The 19,566-nt window shown below is 39.5% G+C and overlaps 1 protein-coding gene across 13 annotated transcripts in view; it reads left to right on the top strand.

Moving 5' to 3' along the window:
- The window catches only part of rgs12a (regulator of G protein signaling 12a), a 72,938-nt gene that overhangs the window by 50,105 nt on the left and 3,267 nt on the right, over positions 1-19,566 (top strand). For 7 of the 13 annotated variants that reach the window (XM_087260678.1, XM_087260676.1, XM_087260685.1 and 4 more), the window contains 5 exons: positions 981-1,107; positions 11,089-11,179; positions 12,682-12,743; positions 13,094-13,208; positions 14,984-15,436. In XM_087260678.1, the coding sequence (XP_087116804.1) occupies positions 981-1,107; positions 11,089-11,179; positions 12,682-12,743; positions 13,094-13,208; positions 14,984-15,436 (848 nt within the window). The remainder of the gene's footprint in view (positions 1-980; positions 1,108-11,088; positions 11,180-12,681; positions 12,744-13,093; positions 13,209-14,983; positions 15,437-19,566) is intronic. The other 6 variants (XM_087260679.1, XM_087260677.1, XM_087260689.1 and 3 more) reach the window with 1 other exon arrangement.

The raw sequence follows: 19,566 nt of genomic DNA, 5'->3' as shown, positions 1-19,566 counted from the left end.
AGTTTCAATTTACTAGAACTACTTCTATGTTAAGGTGCTTTGACACAATCTAGATTGTAAAAGCATCATAGAAATAAACATGAAATGAACTGAATTGAAATAAGACTCCAGCTGAAGGTCCAGGGTCTCTTGTATTGTTCATAGCTATAACAAGATTGTTTTATTTATTTTATAGAGTGGAATCAAAGTTACATTAGATTATTTAATTTCTGTACCTTAATACTGTTAGACTTCAATGAAATGAAAAAGCAATGTTCATTTTATTTGTAGCTTTGGTTTCTTAAAATGTTCAGTAAATTTTTTTTCCACAATTCCACTTTATATCTTACAATTCATCTTCTATGTTCATATCTTATTTTATCATTTATTATTATTATTTTAGTACTTTGATTTACACCGTTTTATTTCACTTATTTCTTAAGACAACATTTTGATCTGAAAATATTCTCAAGCTTTACCAAAAGTTCAGTTTATTCACTAAATATTTAAAGTTTCTGTGAAATTAAAATAGTCTTACAGATATCTGTAATCTAATGTGCTCCACAACAGTGACAAAATCTGCATTTAGAAGATATAAAACAATCCAAAGCTTGACATCCCCTAATACTTCAGTATCTCATCAGTTTCTCATTTATTTTTGGTTTGATGTGCATGAGTTTAACTATTCTTTCTGGCAGAGCTATGTTAAAAACTAAAGCTTATAGATTTTTTTTTAAAAGGGCAGTGGCTACTAAATGTCCTGCCCTGTCTTAATGATTCAGTTGAGACATCAAATAACAAATGCACATTTTAAAGCATTTCACTGCACCTTTAATGACATTTCCAGCACAAATGACTTTCATTTCATTCGTAAAATGTTCTTCAATACCAGTGTGATCTGTTCTCTACAATAGCACCGTCTGTTATGAATGAAGAAAAGACTATCAAACAATTGTGTGGTGGTTGGCGCTGAACTATAAACAAACCCACTATATTTTCAGATTGGACCTGGTACCCATTAACAGATCGGTTGGGTTGAAAGCGAAGCCCACAAAACCTGTGACTGAGGTTCTACGGCCTGTGGTTGCCAAGTATGGACTCCAGCTTGGCGATTTGGTGGCCAGAATAGTAAGTGATTGGCTGTGACCAGTTACACATGTGGTTGGCATACATTGTTTATTTCCTATGCACAGAAGATTTTTCAGTCTACCTTTTTCCTATGCTCCATGATGATTTGTGTGAATTTTGCACTGTAAAAAATAATATGAGAAAAACGCATGACTTCAAATGTTTTATGTTACTTTAACTTACTTTAATAAGTTAATCAGGTTTCAAGTACATTTAAGTTATTCAGAGTTTAACTTAATATTTTTTAGTCAGATTGACTGATAAAAGATGAGATGACTAGAATAGTTCATTTGATTCACCTAAAATAATAAGGCAGTAAGATATTGTTTACAGTGTGGGAGCAACTTCTGTTCAACTGTAAACAAACTGTTTACAGTGAGGTGTTGTTAAAGGGACACTTCACCCAAAATTACAATTCTGCCATCATTTAGTCACTCTTCACTTATTTAAAACCTATTTGAGTGTCTTTCTTCTGTTGAACACAAAAGTTGAAAAATGCCAGTTGCTTGCACCTATTGACTTCCATAATCATTTTTTTCCTACTTTGTAAGTCGATGGGTCCCAGCAACCAACATTCTTTAAAATATCTTTTGTGTTAAACAGCAGAAAGTAATTCTCCTCATAGTTCATCCATCAGCATTAAAATGAAGCTCATTAGAATGAACAGACTTTTTCCATAAGACCATCAATAACCCCGAAAGTTAAAACCAGTCTCTGTGCAGCAATATTACGAACATATTATTTGTTATACATGTAACTCAAATTTGGCCATAGACAGGCTTGTGAAACTGATGTCACAATAAAATACCAAGTGTAACATTATTTTCATGCCGGATAAAAATAAAGATAAAGCCACAAAGTGTTCCTCTATGCATTTGGATTATATTTAGCGCAATCTTATTATTTTATGTGAATTGGTTCCGTTCATTTGAATCAGAGTTAATTTCGTCACCTAAAATAAAGGCAAAATATAATTGTTGCCTATAGATCTAGATATAGATGTCCCCTGCACTAGTAACAAGATATGTATATCATTTACAGAACAGAAACTCAGAAATAATCTCACAAAGTTTTGTAGTCCAGATCATTGAGTAAAGGTATTAAACGGCTATTAAAGTTGACTCATTGCTTTTCTTAAATTCTCTCGTCGCTTTCTCGAACTTTCTTTTCTCATATTCTAACCCTTAATTGCTCCCCAGACCCACTGCTCTATGAATGCTGATTGTGTGTGTGTGCTCTCACTTACAGTATGACACAAGTTATGTGTCATATTTTTTTTTCTGTTTATTTTTTTTTTGCCAATTTCTGTTTAACGGAGAGCAGATTTTTTCAACACATTTCTAAACCTAATAGTTTGAATAACTCATTTCTAATAACTGATTAATTTTATCTTTGTCATGATGACAGTAAATAATATTTGACTAGATATTTTTCAAGACACTTCTATACAGCTTTAAGTTACATTTAAAGGCTTAACTGGATTAGTTAGGTTAACTAGGCAGGTTAGGGTAGTTAGGCAAGTTTTAATAATTTTGACTTCAACTGTATGTGCGCTTTGATAGGTCAAAAGCAGAGGACCAATTTTGAGTATGGGTAAACTTGACCCAAAATGAGTAAACTTGACAATACTCACTTTGCTTCAAATCCTATTTCTGGCACAACAGACCATTTTGTTGACGAAATGAACACTGATTTGAATGGAAGTTTCAAAACCAGAATTGCAGCCCATAATTTGAAACACTGTAGACATGCAAAAAAAGCCAGTACCTTTTAGCAAATGGAAAACAATAGGATTTGCTAATGTGTAATGAACAGCTGTTTAAGTCTCATAGGGTGTGGAGTTATGTGGTACAGCAGGAACGAACGAGCTGGAGTTTTCCCCCTCTTAAACGTCAAACAGTGGCCATCTGAGCCAGCTTTCAGATGTTAATGGAAGACAGCACTAAGCAGAGAGAAACAGCCTGAAACAAAGCCTCCTCCCAGCTCCGCAAAGCATGAAAGCGGGTTTATTTTTAGCCAGTGGTCTGTAAGACTTTCACTTATGTCACAGACGTTCAGCATTAATCTTCAATAGCATAGAAGATAGATCTGTATGACGCTAGCATGCGGCTGCAGACATAAAAGCAGGTGCTAACATTTCAATGTGAAGTTCCTAGAGGAATGTCCTGCGTTCAAAACAAGCAAAAACCGTGTGTGGTGCGAGACATTCCAGGAGATTGAAAAGTAGAAATGTGCAGTTTGTATTTCTGTTTATGGACTTATTTAAACTGTTTCCCACAAAAATGTGTGTTATTTGAGAACTGAAGTTGTCTAAGGAATCTATTTAGCAATGGGGAAAACAGTTCAGGGTGTTTAGACCTCTAGTCATTGCATTTGTTGTGAATGGAAAGCTGGCTCACTTTGTGGATGGTCGCATTAAAATCATAAAATCAGATGAAATTGCACACAGACAAGGTTATTTAGCCGTTTAATCAGTAATCTTGTGGTAACGTGTAATGTTCATAGATGCTGCCCTTGTGTGAGAAACCTTAGGTATGATTGGCTATGTGAGTAAACGGCGTAAATAAATTAAACTAATTTATTTTTTAATGTTTTCTTCAGTTTTTGACCATCATTTTTAACCATTTAGATGAAAGGCATGGATAATAGCATCACTAGTTGCAATAATTGTTATAAGTAAAATAGGTGGTCCTCACATAGCTATTAAAAAAATTGCTTGACAATTCTCACTTTCTCCAGATTTACAATTTACTGATGACATTTCTTCCAAATTTCAAATAAAAGTTTAATTTAGAGCGTCTTTTTAAATTCTCTTTTCAAACATGTTTAAATTAAATCTTATTCAAAAAAGTAAATAAAAGGAGCAGAATTAATACATAAAGGGAAATAACAACACAATTTATCAATTAAATCTATTGAATTATTAAATATTTTGTTGGGATAGACCTTAATTTCAATCAAAACAATTTAATATATTCATTATTCTGACTGTTTGTCTAAATGACATTTTTGACAATTATATTTTGATCAGACCTTAGAATAAAACGAATATTTTCATTTTACCCAATGGTATGCCTAATACATAGAGTAAATAAGTGGTCTCTTTATTTTTATCCATAACTATATATCATCAAATGCATATATCCAGGGTAGGATAAACATAAGGGCTTGGTGGGGCTGAAGCCCCAGGGCCCACGGGAGAAGTGGACCCTTGGTTGGCTGATGAATGAATTTACGTTATGACGAGGGAAATGCCTCTTTACGTTATGCTTTTTTTTTTCGATTATGTGAAGTATTGCTTTCGGTTTACTGCTGCTAAAAAAACAGTAATGCTGATGCTAAATTGGGGCTCAAAGTGGCCAAATCAGAATATTGAATAGCCCTGTTTTAGTCACCCATAAGGGTGATCAGATGTGGCAATTTTCTCAGGACAGTCCCTTATTTCGGCACTACCGTGAAAACTGTTCAGCCAAAGGTAGGCTAACCAAGCTCGTAGTGGAACAAAAGTTGTAACTCAAATAGTCTTCACCAATAATTAAATTGTACATGTAGTAACAGAAGCTGGAATGATGGAATCATACTGAATGAACTCGGCCGCACGGTTGTTACAGCTGGACTCAAAAATCGGCGCGCCCGCATGATCTTCCATCACACAATATAAACGAGCCTACCCAAGCAGTTATCAAAATGTCCATCGTTGCGGCGTATGCATTTCAAGTAAATACACTTGGCTATGCTTTACAGTAAGTCTAACGGAACAATTTGAAAGCAAACTTTTTTTTACGAATGTTTATTTTGCCCCTTGAAACAACAGAAATAAGCAATGAAATATTGGCGCTGGCTTTCATCAGACAATATATCTAATGTAAAAACAAATAAATAAAATAAAATAAGGATTCTGGCCTTCTGAAACTCAGAGGACCACAATATTTAGCATATTACAAGCATGGATTTTAATGATATCCTATAATTAGGGATATATGGTCAGCTAAAGTTGTAAAGAAACTTTTTAAAGGTAAACCCTTTAAAGTATTTATTATAAAGCATTCATTTAGGAAGTATTGTAAATGTTTTTTGTTTTTGCTGATTTTTGCAGCCTGTTTGAACTTTAAAGTTCAGATTATGTCATTACTTCCTTTTGTATAGGCTAAATGCAGGCCTGTTTTAATAAAATAGAAAAAAATATGTAATAATCAAATATAAATCAAATGGTAGATAATAAAAATTAGTACATTCTTATTAATAATAATAACAATAACAACAACTAACATATATAAATGCGTGTGCGTGTGTGTGTGTGTGTGTATATTGTAGCGAGGCAGAGGGAAAACACAAACACCGTAGATGAAGTTACAAACAATGCCCCGGAGGGTGCTTTTATTTACAAGTGATAATGGGGTGAATGAGTGCTCTTCTTAAGGGTGCGTGCTCAAGTGCTCCGGGGAGATGGTGAAGGCTGGTGAGAAGTATGGTGTTGGATCGGTCACGAGCTGGATTCGGCTGTGGGAGAGACAGAGAGAGACAAGCGTTAGCGCAGGGAGTCATGTGTAATGAAGCTCACTTCCTCCTGTGTGGGGCTGGCTTATATCTCTCCCTGGCTGATGAGGTCCAGCTGTGAGCGATCCGAGGTTGATGAGAGATCCAGCTGGTGTGGATTTGTGCCCAGGGCGACGTGGTACTATGTGACTCGCTACATTCCCCCCCCCCTTAGCGTCGTCCTGGTCCTGGGTATCCTGCGAAGGAAGAGCAGTGTATTGTGAGGGGGGGTAGAATGTTTTGACAGACCTGCCCATCCTGACCAGAGCCGTGAGAGTCCGTCTGCGTTCCCGTGGGAGGCCCCGGCTCGATGTTGGACGTCGAAGTTGAAATCCTGGAGCGACAGGAACCACCTGGTGACCCGAGCGTTGTTGTTTTTCGCTGTAGCCATCCATTGTAGCGGGGCGTGGTCGGTCACCAGAGTGAATTTCCTGCCAAGGAGATAGTACCTTAGCTCCAGGATTGCCCACTTGATCGCCAGGGCCTCCTTCTCCACCGTTGCGTAGCGGGTCTCTGCGGGGGTCAGCTTCCGACTCACGTACATAATGGGATGTTCTTCATCGCCGTGGACCTGGGAGAGGACCGCGCCCAGGCCCGAGTCGGAAGCATCCGTCTGTAGAATGAAGGGGCAGCCGAAGTCAGGTGCGTGCAGTACCGGTGAGGACGTGAGGGACTTCTTTAGGGCTCGGAACGCGTCGTCGGCTTCCTTGGTCCATCTTATCCTCTCCGGCTGCCCCTTTCTGGTCAGGTCTGTCAAAGGGCTGGCTATGGATGAGAAGTTAGGTATGAAACATCTATAGTAGCCCGCTAACCCCAGAAATGCACGTACCTGGGTCTTTGTGGTGGGTTGTGGAGTTTCCTGTAGTGCCTTGACCTTGTTTTGCTGTGGCTGTATGAGCCCTCGTCCAATGTGGAACCCGAGGTATCTGGCTTCGGCTAGACCCAGGTGGCATTTCTTGGGATTAGCTGTGAGCCCAGCCCGTCGAAGATCTAAGAGCACCCTCCGTAACCGGGATAGGTGTTCCTCCCATGACTCTGAGTGGACGATGAGGTCGTCCAGGTAGGCTGCTGCATATGGCTGGTGGGGCCTCAGCAGGATGTCCATCATTCTTTGGAATGTGGCTGGGGCCCCGTGGAGCCCGAAGGGAAGAACCCGGTATTGCCAGTGCCCACCGGGTGTGGAGAAGGCGGTTTTCTCCTTGGCGTCTTCACTAAGTGGTAACTGCCAGTAGCCTTTGGTGAGGTCAATGGTGGAGATAAATCGGGCTCCACCCAGCCTATCCAGCAGCTCGTCCACCCGAGGCATGGGGTATCCGTCGAACTTGGAGATCTCGTTGAGTTTCCTGAAGTCGTTGCAGAAACGGAGGGTGCCATCGGGTTTGGGGACCATCACTATTGGGCTGGACCACGGGCTACGGGATGGTTCGATGATGCCTAACCTTCTCATCTTCTGGATCTCCTCGTCGATAGCCAGCCTGCGAGCCTCTGGAACTCGATAAGGCCTTTGCCGGATGATGGTGCCAGGAGGAGTGATAATGTTGTGCTGGATGATGGAGGTTCGGCCCGGTTTCTCCGAGAACACATCCTTGAACTGACCAACCAAGGCTTGCAGCTCCGCCTTCTGGTTTGGTGAGAGTTGCTCACCTATGTGGACCACGGGAAGATTTTCTTCAGTGAAGGCAACGAGATGACCTGGAGCTGCAACCCACTTCTTCATAAGATTAATGTGGTACAGTTGTTCTTCCCGTCTTCGTCCCGGCTGACGGACTCGATAATTTACCGGCCCTACCCTTTCTACCACCGTGTATGGCCCCTTCCAGGATGCGAGGAACTTCGACGTTGTGGTAGGTATGAGTATCATCACCTTGTCCCCTGGGTGGAACTCTCTGGGTTGGGCGGGCCGGTTATACAATCTCTGCTGGGCGCGCTGGGCTTCGGTCAGGTGTTGCTTGACGATGGGCATGATTTTGTCGATGCGTTCTCTCATGTCCCGTACGTGTTCAATCACCGACCGCTGGGGGGCTGGCTCCTGCTCCCAGGCTTGACGAGCCACATCCAATAGGCCTCGGGGTTGGCGGCCAAACAGCAGTTCGAAGGGGGTAAATCCTGTGGAGGCCTGGGGGACTTCCCTGATACCGAATAACACGTACGGGATCATGAGGTCCCAGTCGCGCCCGTCCTCTGCCACCACCCGTCGGAGCATCTGCTTCAGAGTCTTGTTAAATCGCTCGACAAGGCCGTCAGTCTGTGGATGGTATACTGAGGTTTTTAGTTGTTTTACCTTGAGGAGGTGACAGAGGTCTGCCATCAACCGGGACATGAAGGGGGTGCCCTGGTCGGTCAGTATCTCTGTTGGGATTCCCACTCGACTGCATAGCAGAAACAGCTCCTTCGCGATGGCCGATGACGTGGCTTTCCTCAGGGGAATCGCTTCAGGGTATCTGGTGGCATAATCGAGGATAACAAGGATGTGCTCATGTCCCCGGGCCGACTTCGGCAAAGGCCCTACCAAGTCCATACCAATTCGGGTGAAGGGCACATCGATGATCGGTAGTGGTATTAGAGGGCTGGGGGGTGGTCGTTGGGGAGACGTTCTCTGGCAGATGTCACATGCCTGGCAATACCTCTTTACTTCCCCGTCTAGCCCCGGCCAATGGAACCGATCGCGGATCCTTTTCACCGTGTTGGCCGCTCCCAGATGTCCAGCCATCGGGTGGGTATGTGCCAGTTCTAAGACCGTCTCCCTCTTGGTCCTCGGAACGACCAGTAGTGTCTTCTTTTCCCCCCGCCTCTCTGCGACACAGTACAGCAGACCATTTTCCACAATGAAATGTGGGAGGGGGTGAGGGCTGGGAAGTCGCTCATTACCGTCGATGATCCGTACTTGCGGCCAGCAGTGTTTGAGCGTTTCATCTTCCCTCTGTGCTCTGCCAAAATCGCCTCCTGCGGTTATCTGTTGAAAGAGATCAAAGTATAAATTAGCCGATATTGATGACTCACCCCCTCTGTCGCTCTCGGTGGTCATCAGCGCTGGTTTGCGGTCCCAATGAGCCCGTGGCTTGTTCTTCTTCTTTGAACGAGCCGATGGAGCGTGGTGGTGAGTTAGGAGTTCGTCGAACCCCGGCCAGTCTCTGCCCAGTAGGAGGGGCACAGGAAGATCTGGAACAACCCCGACTTCGATGCGCCAGCTGCCTGGTTTCGCCGCGATGGTCACTCTTCGGGCGGGTACGTGGCGGGTATCACCGTGTACACACGTGATTGGAATAATGCTTTTACTTTCCTGGCGGTACTTCAACGTCTTCGGGTGAACCAGAGTAATGGCGCTTCCTGTGTCTAACGTGGCCGTTTGTGTTTTTCCCTCTAGGTGGACTTTATGGGTGGGAGCTTCGGGAGGGATGTTGCGGTGTACCGCGCACCCTGCTGTCCAGGCCGGGGTCGAGTGCGTCGTCGGCTCGGTGGGCATCGGCTCGTCCATCGGGCTGGGGACCGCTGGTCTGCTGTCTGGTCGCGCTGTGCCCTCCACCGGTCGCCAAGGTGCACTTACCCTCCGGGGTGGCAGAGTCGCTCTCTCCCCGTTGTCTCTGGCGATGTGAGCTTCAGCCAGCTCGATCGCCTCCACCAGGGTGGCCAGTGACTCAGGATTTCGCATGCTGGTGAGTGTTCGCAAACGTCGGGGTAACGCTCGCATCATCTTCTCTATAATCACCTTCTCAGCGACCTGGACTGCCGAGGGATCTCCTCCCAATAACCATATTCTTCCCAGGCGAGAAAGTTGAGCTGCTTGAGTCCTCACAGGCTGTTTCTCGTCATACGACCACTGGGAAAACTGTTGGGCTGCGCTGATTGTGGATAGCCCCATTCTGGCTAATATCTCCTTTTTTAACGCTTTGTAGTCTTCATTTTTAGGTGTCTCTAGTGAAAAATATGCTCGTTGCGCTTCTCCTGTGAGAAACGGAGCCAACATTCTCGCCCAGTTTTCTTTCGGCCAGCCTTCTCTCTCGGCAATAACTTCAAACGTGTGTAAGTAAGCGTCAATATCATCCAGGTCGTTGAGTTTAGTGAGATGATGCTGTGCACTCACTTCGGGAGTCGGATGGTGTCTGGCCACCTGGCGGAGCTGTTGTTCCAGTCGATCCTGTCTGGCTGTAAGTTGCTCAGAGATGGAATTCTGCTTGCTGGAGATCTCCGCTAGGTGGAGCAGTACCTCTTCCAGAGACATGGCGACGTGATGTTGACAGCCGAGTAAGAGGAAGCGCGGAAGAGAGAGAGAGCGGATGCCTGTCTGTAACAAACACAAAGAAAAATTCAGCGGTTATTTTCTTCTTAATGGTGAGTGTTTCTTCTGAATTTTTCCCTCTGCAATGCCCGCATTCTCCACCAGTTGTAGCGAGGCAGAGGGAAAACACAAACACCGTAGATGAAGTTACAAACAATGCCCCGGAGGGTGCTTTTATTTACAAGTGATAATGGGGTGAATGAGTGCTCTTCTTAAGGGTGCGTGCTCAAGTGCTCCGGGGAGATGGTGAAGGCTGGTGAGAAGTAGGGTGTTGGATCGGTCACGAGCTGGATTCGGCTGTGGGAGAGACAGAGAGAGACAAGCATTAGCGCAGGGAGTCATGTGTAATGAAGCTCACTTCCTCCTGTGTGGGGCTGGCTTATATCTCTCCCTGGCTGATGAGGTCCAGCTGTGAGCGATCCGAGGTTGATGAGAGATCCAGCTGGTGTGGATTTGTGCCCAGGGCGACGTGGTACTATGTGACTCGCTACAATATATATATATATATATATATATATATATATATATATATATATATATATATATATATATATATATATATATATATATATATATATATATATATATATATATATATATATATCATTAATCTTTAATAGCATAGAAGATAGATCTGTATGATGCTAGCATGCAGCTTTCAGTGTAAAGTTCCTAGATGAATGTCCTGCGTTTAAATATTATAAATTAGTAAAATATTATTTCTAGAGGAATGTCCTGCGTTCAAATAATATAAATTAGTAAATTATTATTATTAATAATAAAAATAATAACAACAACAACAACTTATATATACTTTATATATATATATATATATATACTTTTGTGAGATAAAAAAAAATTAAAGGGGGCCCTTGGATTTGGTATAGCTCAAGGGCCCAATGTATTCTTAATTCGGCTTTGCATATATCCTCTATCAAATAAGGTTTTATCCATAATACTATACTAGATTGCTATATTTATGGGTACACTTTCAACACCATGTGTATTTTAATGTTTGGTACAGTACCTGCTGTCCTTAAGTTCATTACTATCCACAGTTTAATTTATATAGGCAAACTAAGAGATAGATCAAAACAATTTTCTGTGGTTATCAACTTGATTAGAACTTTGAGTAAAAGGGCTAATGTTAAATATTTACCTTTTTCTAGAGTGGCGAGACAGAGGTACTCGATCTTGGAGTGCCCATATCAAACCTTGATGGCCTGCGAGTTGTCTTGGAGAGGGCAGATCCAGCCAAAGGTACACATACACACACAACAGTTGTTTTTTATGTCATGATGACTTTTCATAGGCATACTGTTTTTATACAGAGCTAATCTTATTTTCTGCTGACTTGTAGTCCTAATCCTTACAGCAAAAGGTGTGTATTTTTACATTCTCATATTAAATTAGTATGATTCAAGTCAAGGGCTTAGATTTGCCCTTGATATTGGTGGGGAAGTACATCCCTAGAGTGCATGTATTGAACAGCACAAGTTTCGTTCATTTAAAAACATGAATAAAGGTTTTAAACGCTTAATAATACAAATAACAGTTAATTAACCACATCCTAAGCTGCAAAAGTCAATTTACATGATCTTACTGGAATCTGGTTTTGAGGAGTTATGAATGTACAGACATTCAGAGAGGCATGTGATCCAATTTAACCATTTTATCCCTATTATCTATTATATCCGTCTATGGATTTAACCCTTTGGGCACCTCAAGGTTACTAAGTGTTGATAGAGCATTATTTTCCATCCATGACATATCTTCGCCCTTGATTCAAGCTGTTTTCCTAATGAGGCCCAATTAAATTCTTTGCAGTATTTTTGTGGGGACAATAATTTCCCACAGGGTAGGTTAACCTTTTATAGAGCGATCACTGAAATACTCAGGAAAAACCCTGGAGCTTTACTGGGGGTTAGAACATACAAATATATTAATACTTAACATAAGTTTTTTTTTTCTTAATAATGGGTTCAACTAGTTCTTAGAGCTCTGCAAATAGATTTATAGACCACTTGAAAGTTGTAATTGGTTTTATGTATATTATCACTCGATGGGTTTTTAAAAGTCATCTTATATGCTGTATTTATGTACAATTAAACAGTAATATTGTGAAAGAACATTACAAATTTATTGAACTGTTTTTGACTTCATTTGAAATTCAATTCAATGTATGGCTCTGATGCACATTTTTAGCATCATTACTCCAGTCTTCATTGTCACATGATCCTCCAGAAATAATTGTTCTAATGTAAATGGAGACATTCCAGAGACTTATCTAGTTTTATAAATATAGCAAATTGTAAATAACTAACCCTATAAACCTCATTCCTAAACATCTGTTATGGTTTTCATGTTTTATGTGGACATCCTACAGACTTAATTATTTTTTTTAAATACTGTACGGACTGTGTGTTCTGTCCCATTACCACTACCCTATCCTTAAACCCAACCCTTTACAGAAAAAAAAAAAAAATCAACAGTTTTACATTTTCAAAATACTTCATTCTGGATGATTTATGAGATGTTTTCCACACAGGACGAAAAAAAAGTTCATTCAAGGTCAAAAATTACTGCTATTGCTGTTTTTGTGGGGAAATTTGGTGGTCCCCAAAACTAGATGAATACCAAGACCACACACACACGGCCTTGTGCATTATCAAGTTCTCCACTCCTCTCTGATGATATCAAATAATTGTGTTGAAGGTCATTTGAACATTCCTTTGTGTAATTGTTTTGTTGTACTCCCTCAGCAGAAAAGTCTAAAACACTCAACTCCAAAACACCAGCTGCCAAGAAAGGGTTTCCAAGAGAGGTGAGCATGACTTTAGATAATGTGTCAAATGCCCTGCCTGCTTTTCCCCTCTCAATACACAAATACTGATTCATCCTCAATACTCTATGATGCTCATGATTCATACAGATTACTGCTGATAACTGAAGTTCACAAACATTCTCTGTATGTTAGTAACTCCCAGCATGCATGGACAGACTTGTGTGTACATGCTTAAACTACGGTGTCTTTATATTTCTATGCATTTGGAAAGAGCTGTTGTGCAATGCTTATTTTTTGAAGGGAATGAAACCTTCATGTGCATGTTGAGCTGTCAGGTATTTAGCTCAGTATTTAGTTAATTTGTATATCTGTCTTTTCTGCATTGCTAGAGAGACGATAACTCGACAGTGAAACCATTGAAAGCAGATGTTGAAGACAAGCATCCCCGCACAGCTGCGTCTGAGAGGAAGAAAGGCAAAAAGAATCATATAGATGAAACTGAAGGTACATATTCGACACTTTTCCCTGACCTTTCTCTGCTTTTGGTTTTGTGAACTTGACTTACAAATGTGTGAAATACATTACATAACAAGATATCAAACCAAGACACATTTTGAAACAAATTATGCTAGTTTTGCTACTTTCACACTTAGGGCTCTATTTTGACGGTCCATGAGCAAAACGGAAAACGCAGGGCGCAAACGATTTCAGAATCCATATTTGCTCATTTAAGGATGGGAAAATCCGCTTTGCGCCGTGGCGCATGGTCTAAAAGGGTTGAGTTTATTTTCTTAATGAGTTATAGGTGTGCTTTGAGAATAAACCAATCAGAGTCTCATCTCCCATTCCCTTTAAGAGCCAGCTGCGTCGCGCCATAAGCACATTCGCTATTTACATGACGTAAAGTAAGTGTAAGTGGAAAAACTGAGCTTTTAACAAGCAAACAGTAAACAGTTAACAGTTTTTTTTAACAGAAAACAGTTAAACAGAGCATCTACCGGCCGAGAATGAGAGTTAAATGATCCACTTTCCCTCTCGTGGATAGGGAAACCTTTACGCACAGACATCAATTAGCCTATAAATAATTAATTTTGTTTGTTAAGCGCAAATATTCGTTTCAAAACTATTTCTAAATTCAGTTCTTATTTCTAGCAAACGAATAAATGAACAATAATAACGAAGTGTGTTCAAAAAGCAGTGATTTTTCATATTTATGTAGGCTAGAAAATTATATGTTTTGTAATATTTTAATCCTTTATATTTATATCCTATATATATTCTTATTAAATCCTATATATATCCTTAATATTTAAATTTGTTCATATGTAAAGATATTTGCCTATTGCTCTACATCTTGTGTGTAGGCTATAAAGCAGTGTGTAAGCGAGAGTGTAACATTTGCGCCGCGCCTTGCGCCACCAAACCACTACATAATACAAAATATAGGATTAAATATGGAAAAAATTATCAGATGGTAATTTCAGTAATTTGTTTCGGTAAACGGATAAACAGCACTCTGTAATATTTCAGCATGCTTTCACTTTCATATTAGACAAAAAACGCACATTTGCTGGTAGAAATGACATTGTGCCCTACTCATCATTCTCTCTTCATATAGTCGTAAATATGGCCGTTACACAATCATAATGTGATATAGCCTGGTTCGTTGGATCGTTTTGTTTCACTACAATCAATTTGCTCAATCGAGCCAAGACCACCTCATTCTGGCGATCTCTTTGAGACAGATTGATTTGGCACGGACTCAAGCACAATTGCGGGATTCACATATGCCACAAACCGCGCTTACTGGGCAAATGAGAAAGGTTCCGAAACAAACGTCTGGGCATGAAAGCACGTAATTGACACAGTCGCAGCTAAATTTAACTTTAGTGACAAGGCAGCACTGGCCCCGATCGGGCCAGTAACCATTCTCTATACTGTCCCGAGCATTTTGTTGAGCCCTGTTTTGTCACATACCCTTTTACATGCAGCAACATTGGACCATAAACAAACATCACACATTTGAGGGAAAGAGAGGTCAGACGAGATGTAGCATAGATAATAAGATACATTGAGGTAAAGAGAGACTGTCCAGACTGTCCTTAAACTAGCAGTGTGAAATCAGCAAGAAAAAAAGCCTTAGCAACAAGCATATAAACGCATAGACATGGACATAACATGGTTATTGCAGTGTGTGTTTTATTTAGACGTAATTTCTCTTAACTGCATATTATAATGCTCTACAACGTTGACTTATTGAAATCTCTCTAATCTTGCAGAGTTTTTCGAGTTGTTGAGTCGTGCTCAGAGCAGTCGTGTTGACGACCAGAGAGGCCTGCTGAGAAAAGAAGATCTTGTCCTTCCCGACTTCCTTCGAGTAAACCCTGATCCCAAACCTCAATCTCCTCCGTCCTGTTCAACCCCGACCTCTCATAAACCCGGCCACACCACTACCACCTCCACAAACCCCCATCCCCCTAAACCCAGCCCCTGTAACGGACACCAAGCCTCAGCCCCGTTCAGCGCGCCACTCTCCCCCATCCTGCGTTCTGCTGGTGCCCGCGAGCAGGAGGAGGAGGAAGGCCTAGGAGATTTGACTCTGGTGGCGGAGGGTGACATCAGCAGCCCAAACTCCACCCTGCTCCCGCCTCCACCGCCCGTATCACCACCGCCTTATGATGGTAGTCTAGCAGAGGCCAACTTTACTCCTCCACCGGCTGTTCACGGCACAGGTATTTCCCCCGCCTGACTAGCGCTGAGTGTGTGTGTTGTGGCTTATGCGTGTTTGAGTGTCATAGTCTTGTACAGTACTTACTAGGATCAGCTTCATAGTCACATGTTAAAAAGTTTGAGCTCAGTGATTTTGAAAGGAGTCTGTTATGTTCACAAACACTGAATTTATCTGATCAAAAACATGTTTTATAAATGTTTTTAAATGTAAAATAATTTTATATTTATGTCGATATGAAACAATAATGTTGATATTTTTGACCAGGTGTTATAATAGTAAAAACGAATTATTCATATACAGTTGAAGTCAAAATGTTAACCCTCCTGTGAAGTATTTTCTTTTTCAAATATTTCTCAAGTGATGTTTAACAGAGCAAGGAAATTTTCACAGTATGTCTGATAATATTTTTTCTTCTGGAGAAAGCCTTATTTGTTTTACTTCGGCTAGAATAAAAGAAGTTTTGAATTTTAAAAAAAAACATTTTAATGTCAAACTTATTAGCATCTTTAACCTATATTTTTTTCGATTGTCTACAGAACAAACCACTGTTATGCAATAACTTGCTCAATTACCCTAACCTGCATAATTAACCTAGTTAAGCCTTTAATTAGCACATTAAACTAAATACTAGTACCTTGAGTATCTTATGTGTCATATCTAGTAAAATATTATTTACTGTCATCATGGCAAAGATAAAATAAATCAGTTATTAGAGATGAGTTATTAAAACTATTATGTATAGAAATGAGTTGAAAAAATCTTATTTGCCAAACAAAAAATTGGGGCAAAGAATATACAGGGGTGCTAATAATTCTGACTTAAAATTTATGGATTATTAAGATACCAGAAGAAGTTCTCAGTTACATGTTTGAGTAAATCAAAGCTTTGTTTTTGATGTTGTAATTTAGAGCATAAAATAATTAGTCAAAAAAGATGCTAAGTTTTTATAAATGTTAATACTTTTTTTAAACAACAGTATAATTTTACTTTCTAAGTGTTAGGACAGATTTTTGCTGGAATAATGAAAAATAATGAAAGCATTTGTTGTTTTTAGTTTTTGGCAATAAAAACTCGAATTGAATTGACAGTATTTTTAGGTGGAAGAAATGCTATCAGAATTTTATATGATAAAACAAATATTAACATTTATACTTTCAAACACATACACATATATAATAAATAAAGTACAGGTAGAAAATGTTCAAGTGTTTTACTATGCATATTTTACGAAAAATAAATATAAAATCTTAAAAAGTTACTAAAGAAACCGCACTCCAGTCTTCAGAAATTCATTCCACACTGAAAAAAATTGATTTACATTTTTTTTTCCGTTAAGTGTTTGTAAACAATTTATGTGGGCTGAATTTAACCAAACAAATTAAGTTGAACATTACTCAGTTTAATTTGTTTGTTTAAAAATTCAACCCATATAAACTGTTTGCAACAATTTTGCAAAAATCTATTTTTTTCAGTGCAATATGCCAATTTTTGTACAAGCTTCAGGATTTTTGATGAATTAGAGCTAAAAACAAAATGTTTGTATCATTATTAACATCAGTCTAATGCTTCCTTGCTGACTTCAAACTTTTTAGTGGATGTGTAGCTGTGTTTGCTAGTATGAGATGAAATACTAATGTATTGCTTTTTGCACACTATGTACAAACTGCCTATCAATATAGACTAAGTTTAATTGAGCTGACACAAAATGTATGCTTATTTTGCAATGCATTTTTTCAATGAGTCGATTAAGACATGTATAAAATAGCATTGATTTACTTTGTTTATTCATGCCATTGTGGGATATAGTATTCAATACAGTCAGTGTACTATTTGTAATGTTTAGCAGGGCGTCTGGGTATTCTGTGTTTGTAGAAAATGTGCATGCTTTGCACAGTGTACATTTTATTACTACAGAAATCCAATCAACATAGCTGTGAACTATGTATCTATGTATGTGTTAAAAGCTTTAATTTAACAATCATTCATTTGTCTTTCCTGTTGTGGGGCAGAATAATAAAGACATTTTCATTTGTAAAGATAAGACAATACAACCTACAGATCATGTTATGTGCAGTTAAAACCAGAAGTTTACATACACTGTATAAAAAGGTACATAACCTTTAAAAAAAGTCAGATGTTAATGTCACTAAACTTGAAGGCACAACTGTAGAATAGTATTTAAGGAAAACCTCAAACACACTGCTTTCTTCTGTGACAACATGGGCAAAACAACAAGGCAGAATCAATAAAAAAGCCAGATTACAATTTGCTAAATTACCCTGGGAAAAATAATAATTTTTGGAGACATGTCCTGGGGTCTGATTGAACTAAGATTGAACTGTTTGGCCATAATGTCCAGTGTTACATTTGGAGGACAAAGGGGAAAGCAAGCTTAGGAACACCATTCCAACTGTGAAGTATGGGGGCGGCAGCATCATATTGTGGGGCTGTTTTGCTGCAGGAGGGACTGGTCCACTTCACAGCATAGATGGCATCATGAAGAAAGAACATTATTTAGAAATACTGAAGCAACATCTCAAGACATCAGCCAGGAAATTAAAACTTGGCCACAAACGGGTCTTCCAAACCAACCATGACCCTAAAGCATACTGCCAAATTAGTTCAAATGTGCTTTAATGACAACAGAGTGAATATTTTGGAGTGGCTATCACAAAGCCCTGAGCTCAATCCTATAGAAAATTTGTGGGCAGAGTTGAAAAAGCTTGTGCGAACAACACATCTGACTTAGCTCTGTCCGGAGGAATGGGCCAAAATTCCTTTTAAACTAATGTGAGAAGCTTGTGGAAGGATACCCAAAACATTTGACCATAGTTAGACAGTCTAAAAGCAAAGCTAAAAAAATACCAAAAAATGTATGTCAACGTTTGACTGTCTAGAAATTAATAAAAAAAACTCATCATTCTGGCATTTAGCAAATGTAAATCATTTAGGTAATCCTAGCGGAGCTAAAATAGTAAAGGTTTAGTATGATTTAATATCAGACATTTTTTTTTAAATGGTTGTGTTCCTTTTTTAGTGTATGTAAACTTCTGGTTTCAACTGTATATACAAGAAAGACTGCAGTTATTAAAGACTGTTGTAAATAATCATTACTTTCACTTTTGATACACACAAATGTATCTCTCCACTCACCTTATCTTTGGCTAACGTGAGACATTAAACTGGGTTCTGGCAGGATTATGGTTACAGAATTTTACACTACATTTTAAAGTTCATCCTCTATGCCATTCTCCAGACATAGTCCCATTGTTGGTTTGCTTACCATCCTGTTTCCTTTGTAGTTGATCTTCATGTTAAATCTGTGTGAATCTGATCTAATAAATCCTAGCAAAATCAGACTAGTCTTGCCTGTGATCTTGTCTGACATCCCTGCTTTCCCTCTTCAGTTTCATCTTTTCTGTCATCTTTTCATCTATGTGCATCTTGTTTTCCCCTCATTCAGACTTGCCTTGATTGCATTTGTATAGCATACTGGAATATTGATTATCCAGATGTCCGCTGCTGTGATCTGGAGTCTAGTCAGATATTTATTCTGAGCTAATCCATCATATCTGATATATGGTGGTCAGCATGTTTTTCTTCCTTTTCAACCTACTGAAAGTGTAAAAATGAAGGTCAAACAATGCCTACTTTGGTTTTAATGTGTATGTTAGAGTATTTGTACAGTGTGTGCAGTGTGAATTTCAGCATCAGCACACTTTGCTCAATTTTGCGTTGCTTATATTTGTCCACAGTGTGTCAGCAATAAAGTATAAAGACATTTTTTCACTCGGAACTTTAAAAGAGAAAATTTGCAGACTCAAGACAAGGATGGATCTTTCTAATGTGCATGTGTTTCAAAGTATTCTCCATTTAACTCTTGTATACACAGAAAACATCCAGCTTAAAAGGTTAGTTCACCCAAAAATGAACATTCTGTTATGAATTACTCACCATTATGTTGTTTCAATCCTCTGAGACATTCATTCATCTTCAGAACACAATTGAAGATATTTTAGATGAAATCCGAGAGCTCTCTGACCCCCCATAGACAGCAATGGTTCCTTTGTTGAAGTCATTTTAAAAAACATTGTGTGTGCAAAAGTGTGCTTTGTATGATTACAGTTGAAC

Source organism: Danio rerio, chromosome 7, assembly GCF_052040795.2.
Source record: "Danio rerio strain M-AB ecotype USA chromosome 7, GRCz13ab, whole genome shotgun sequence".
Lineage (NCBI taxonomy): Eukaryota > Metazoa > Chordata > Actinopteri > Cypriniformes > Danionidae > Danio > Danio rerio.
Note: the sequence above shows the minus strand (reverse complement) of the source record. Positions and strands in the feature narration are given on the sequence as shown.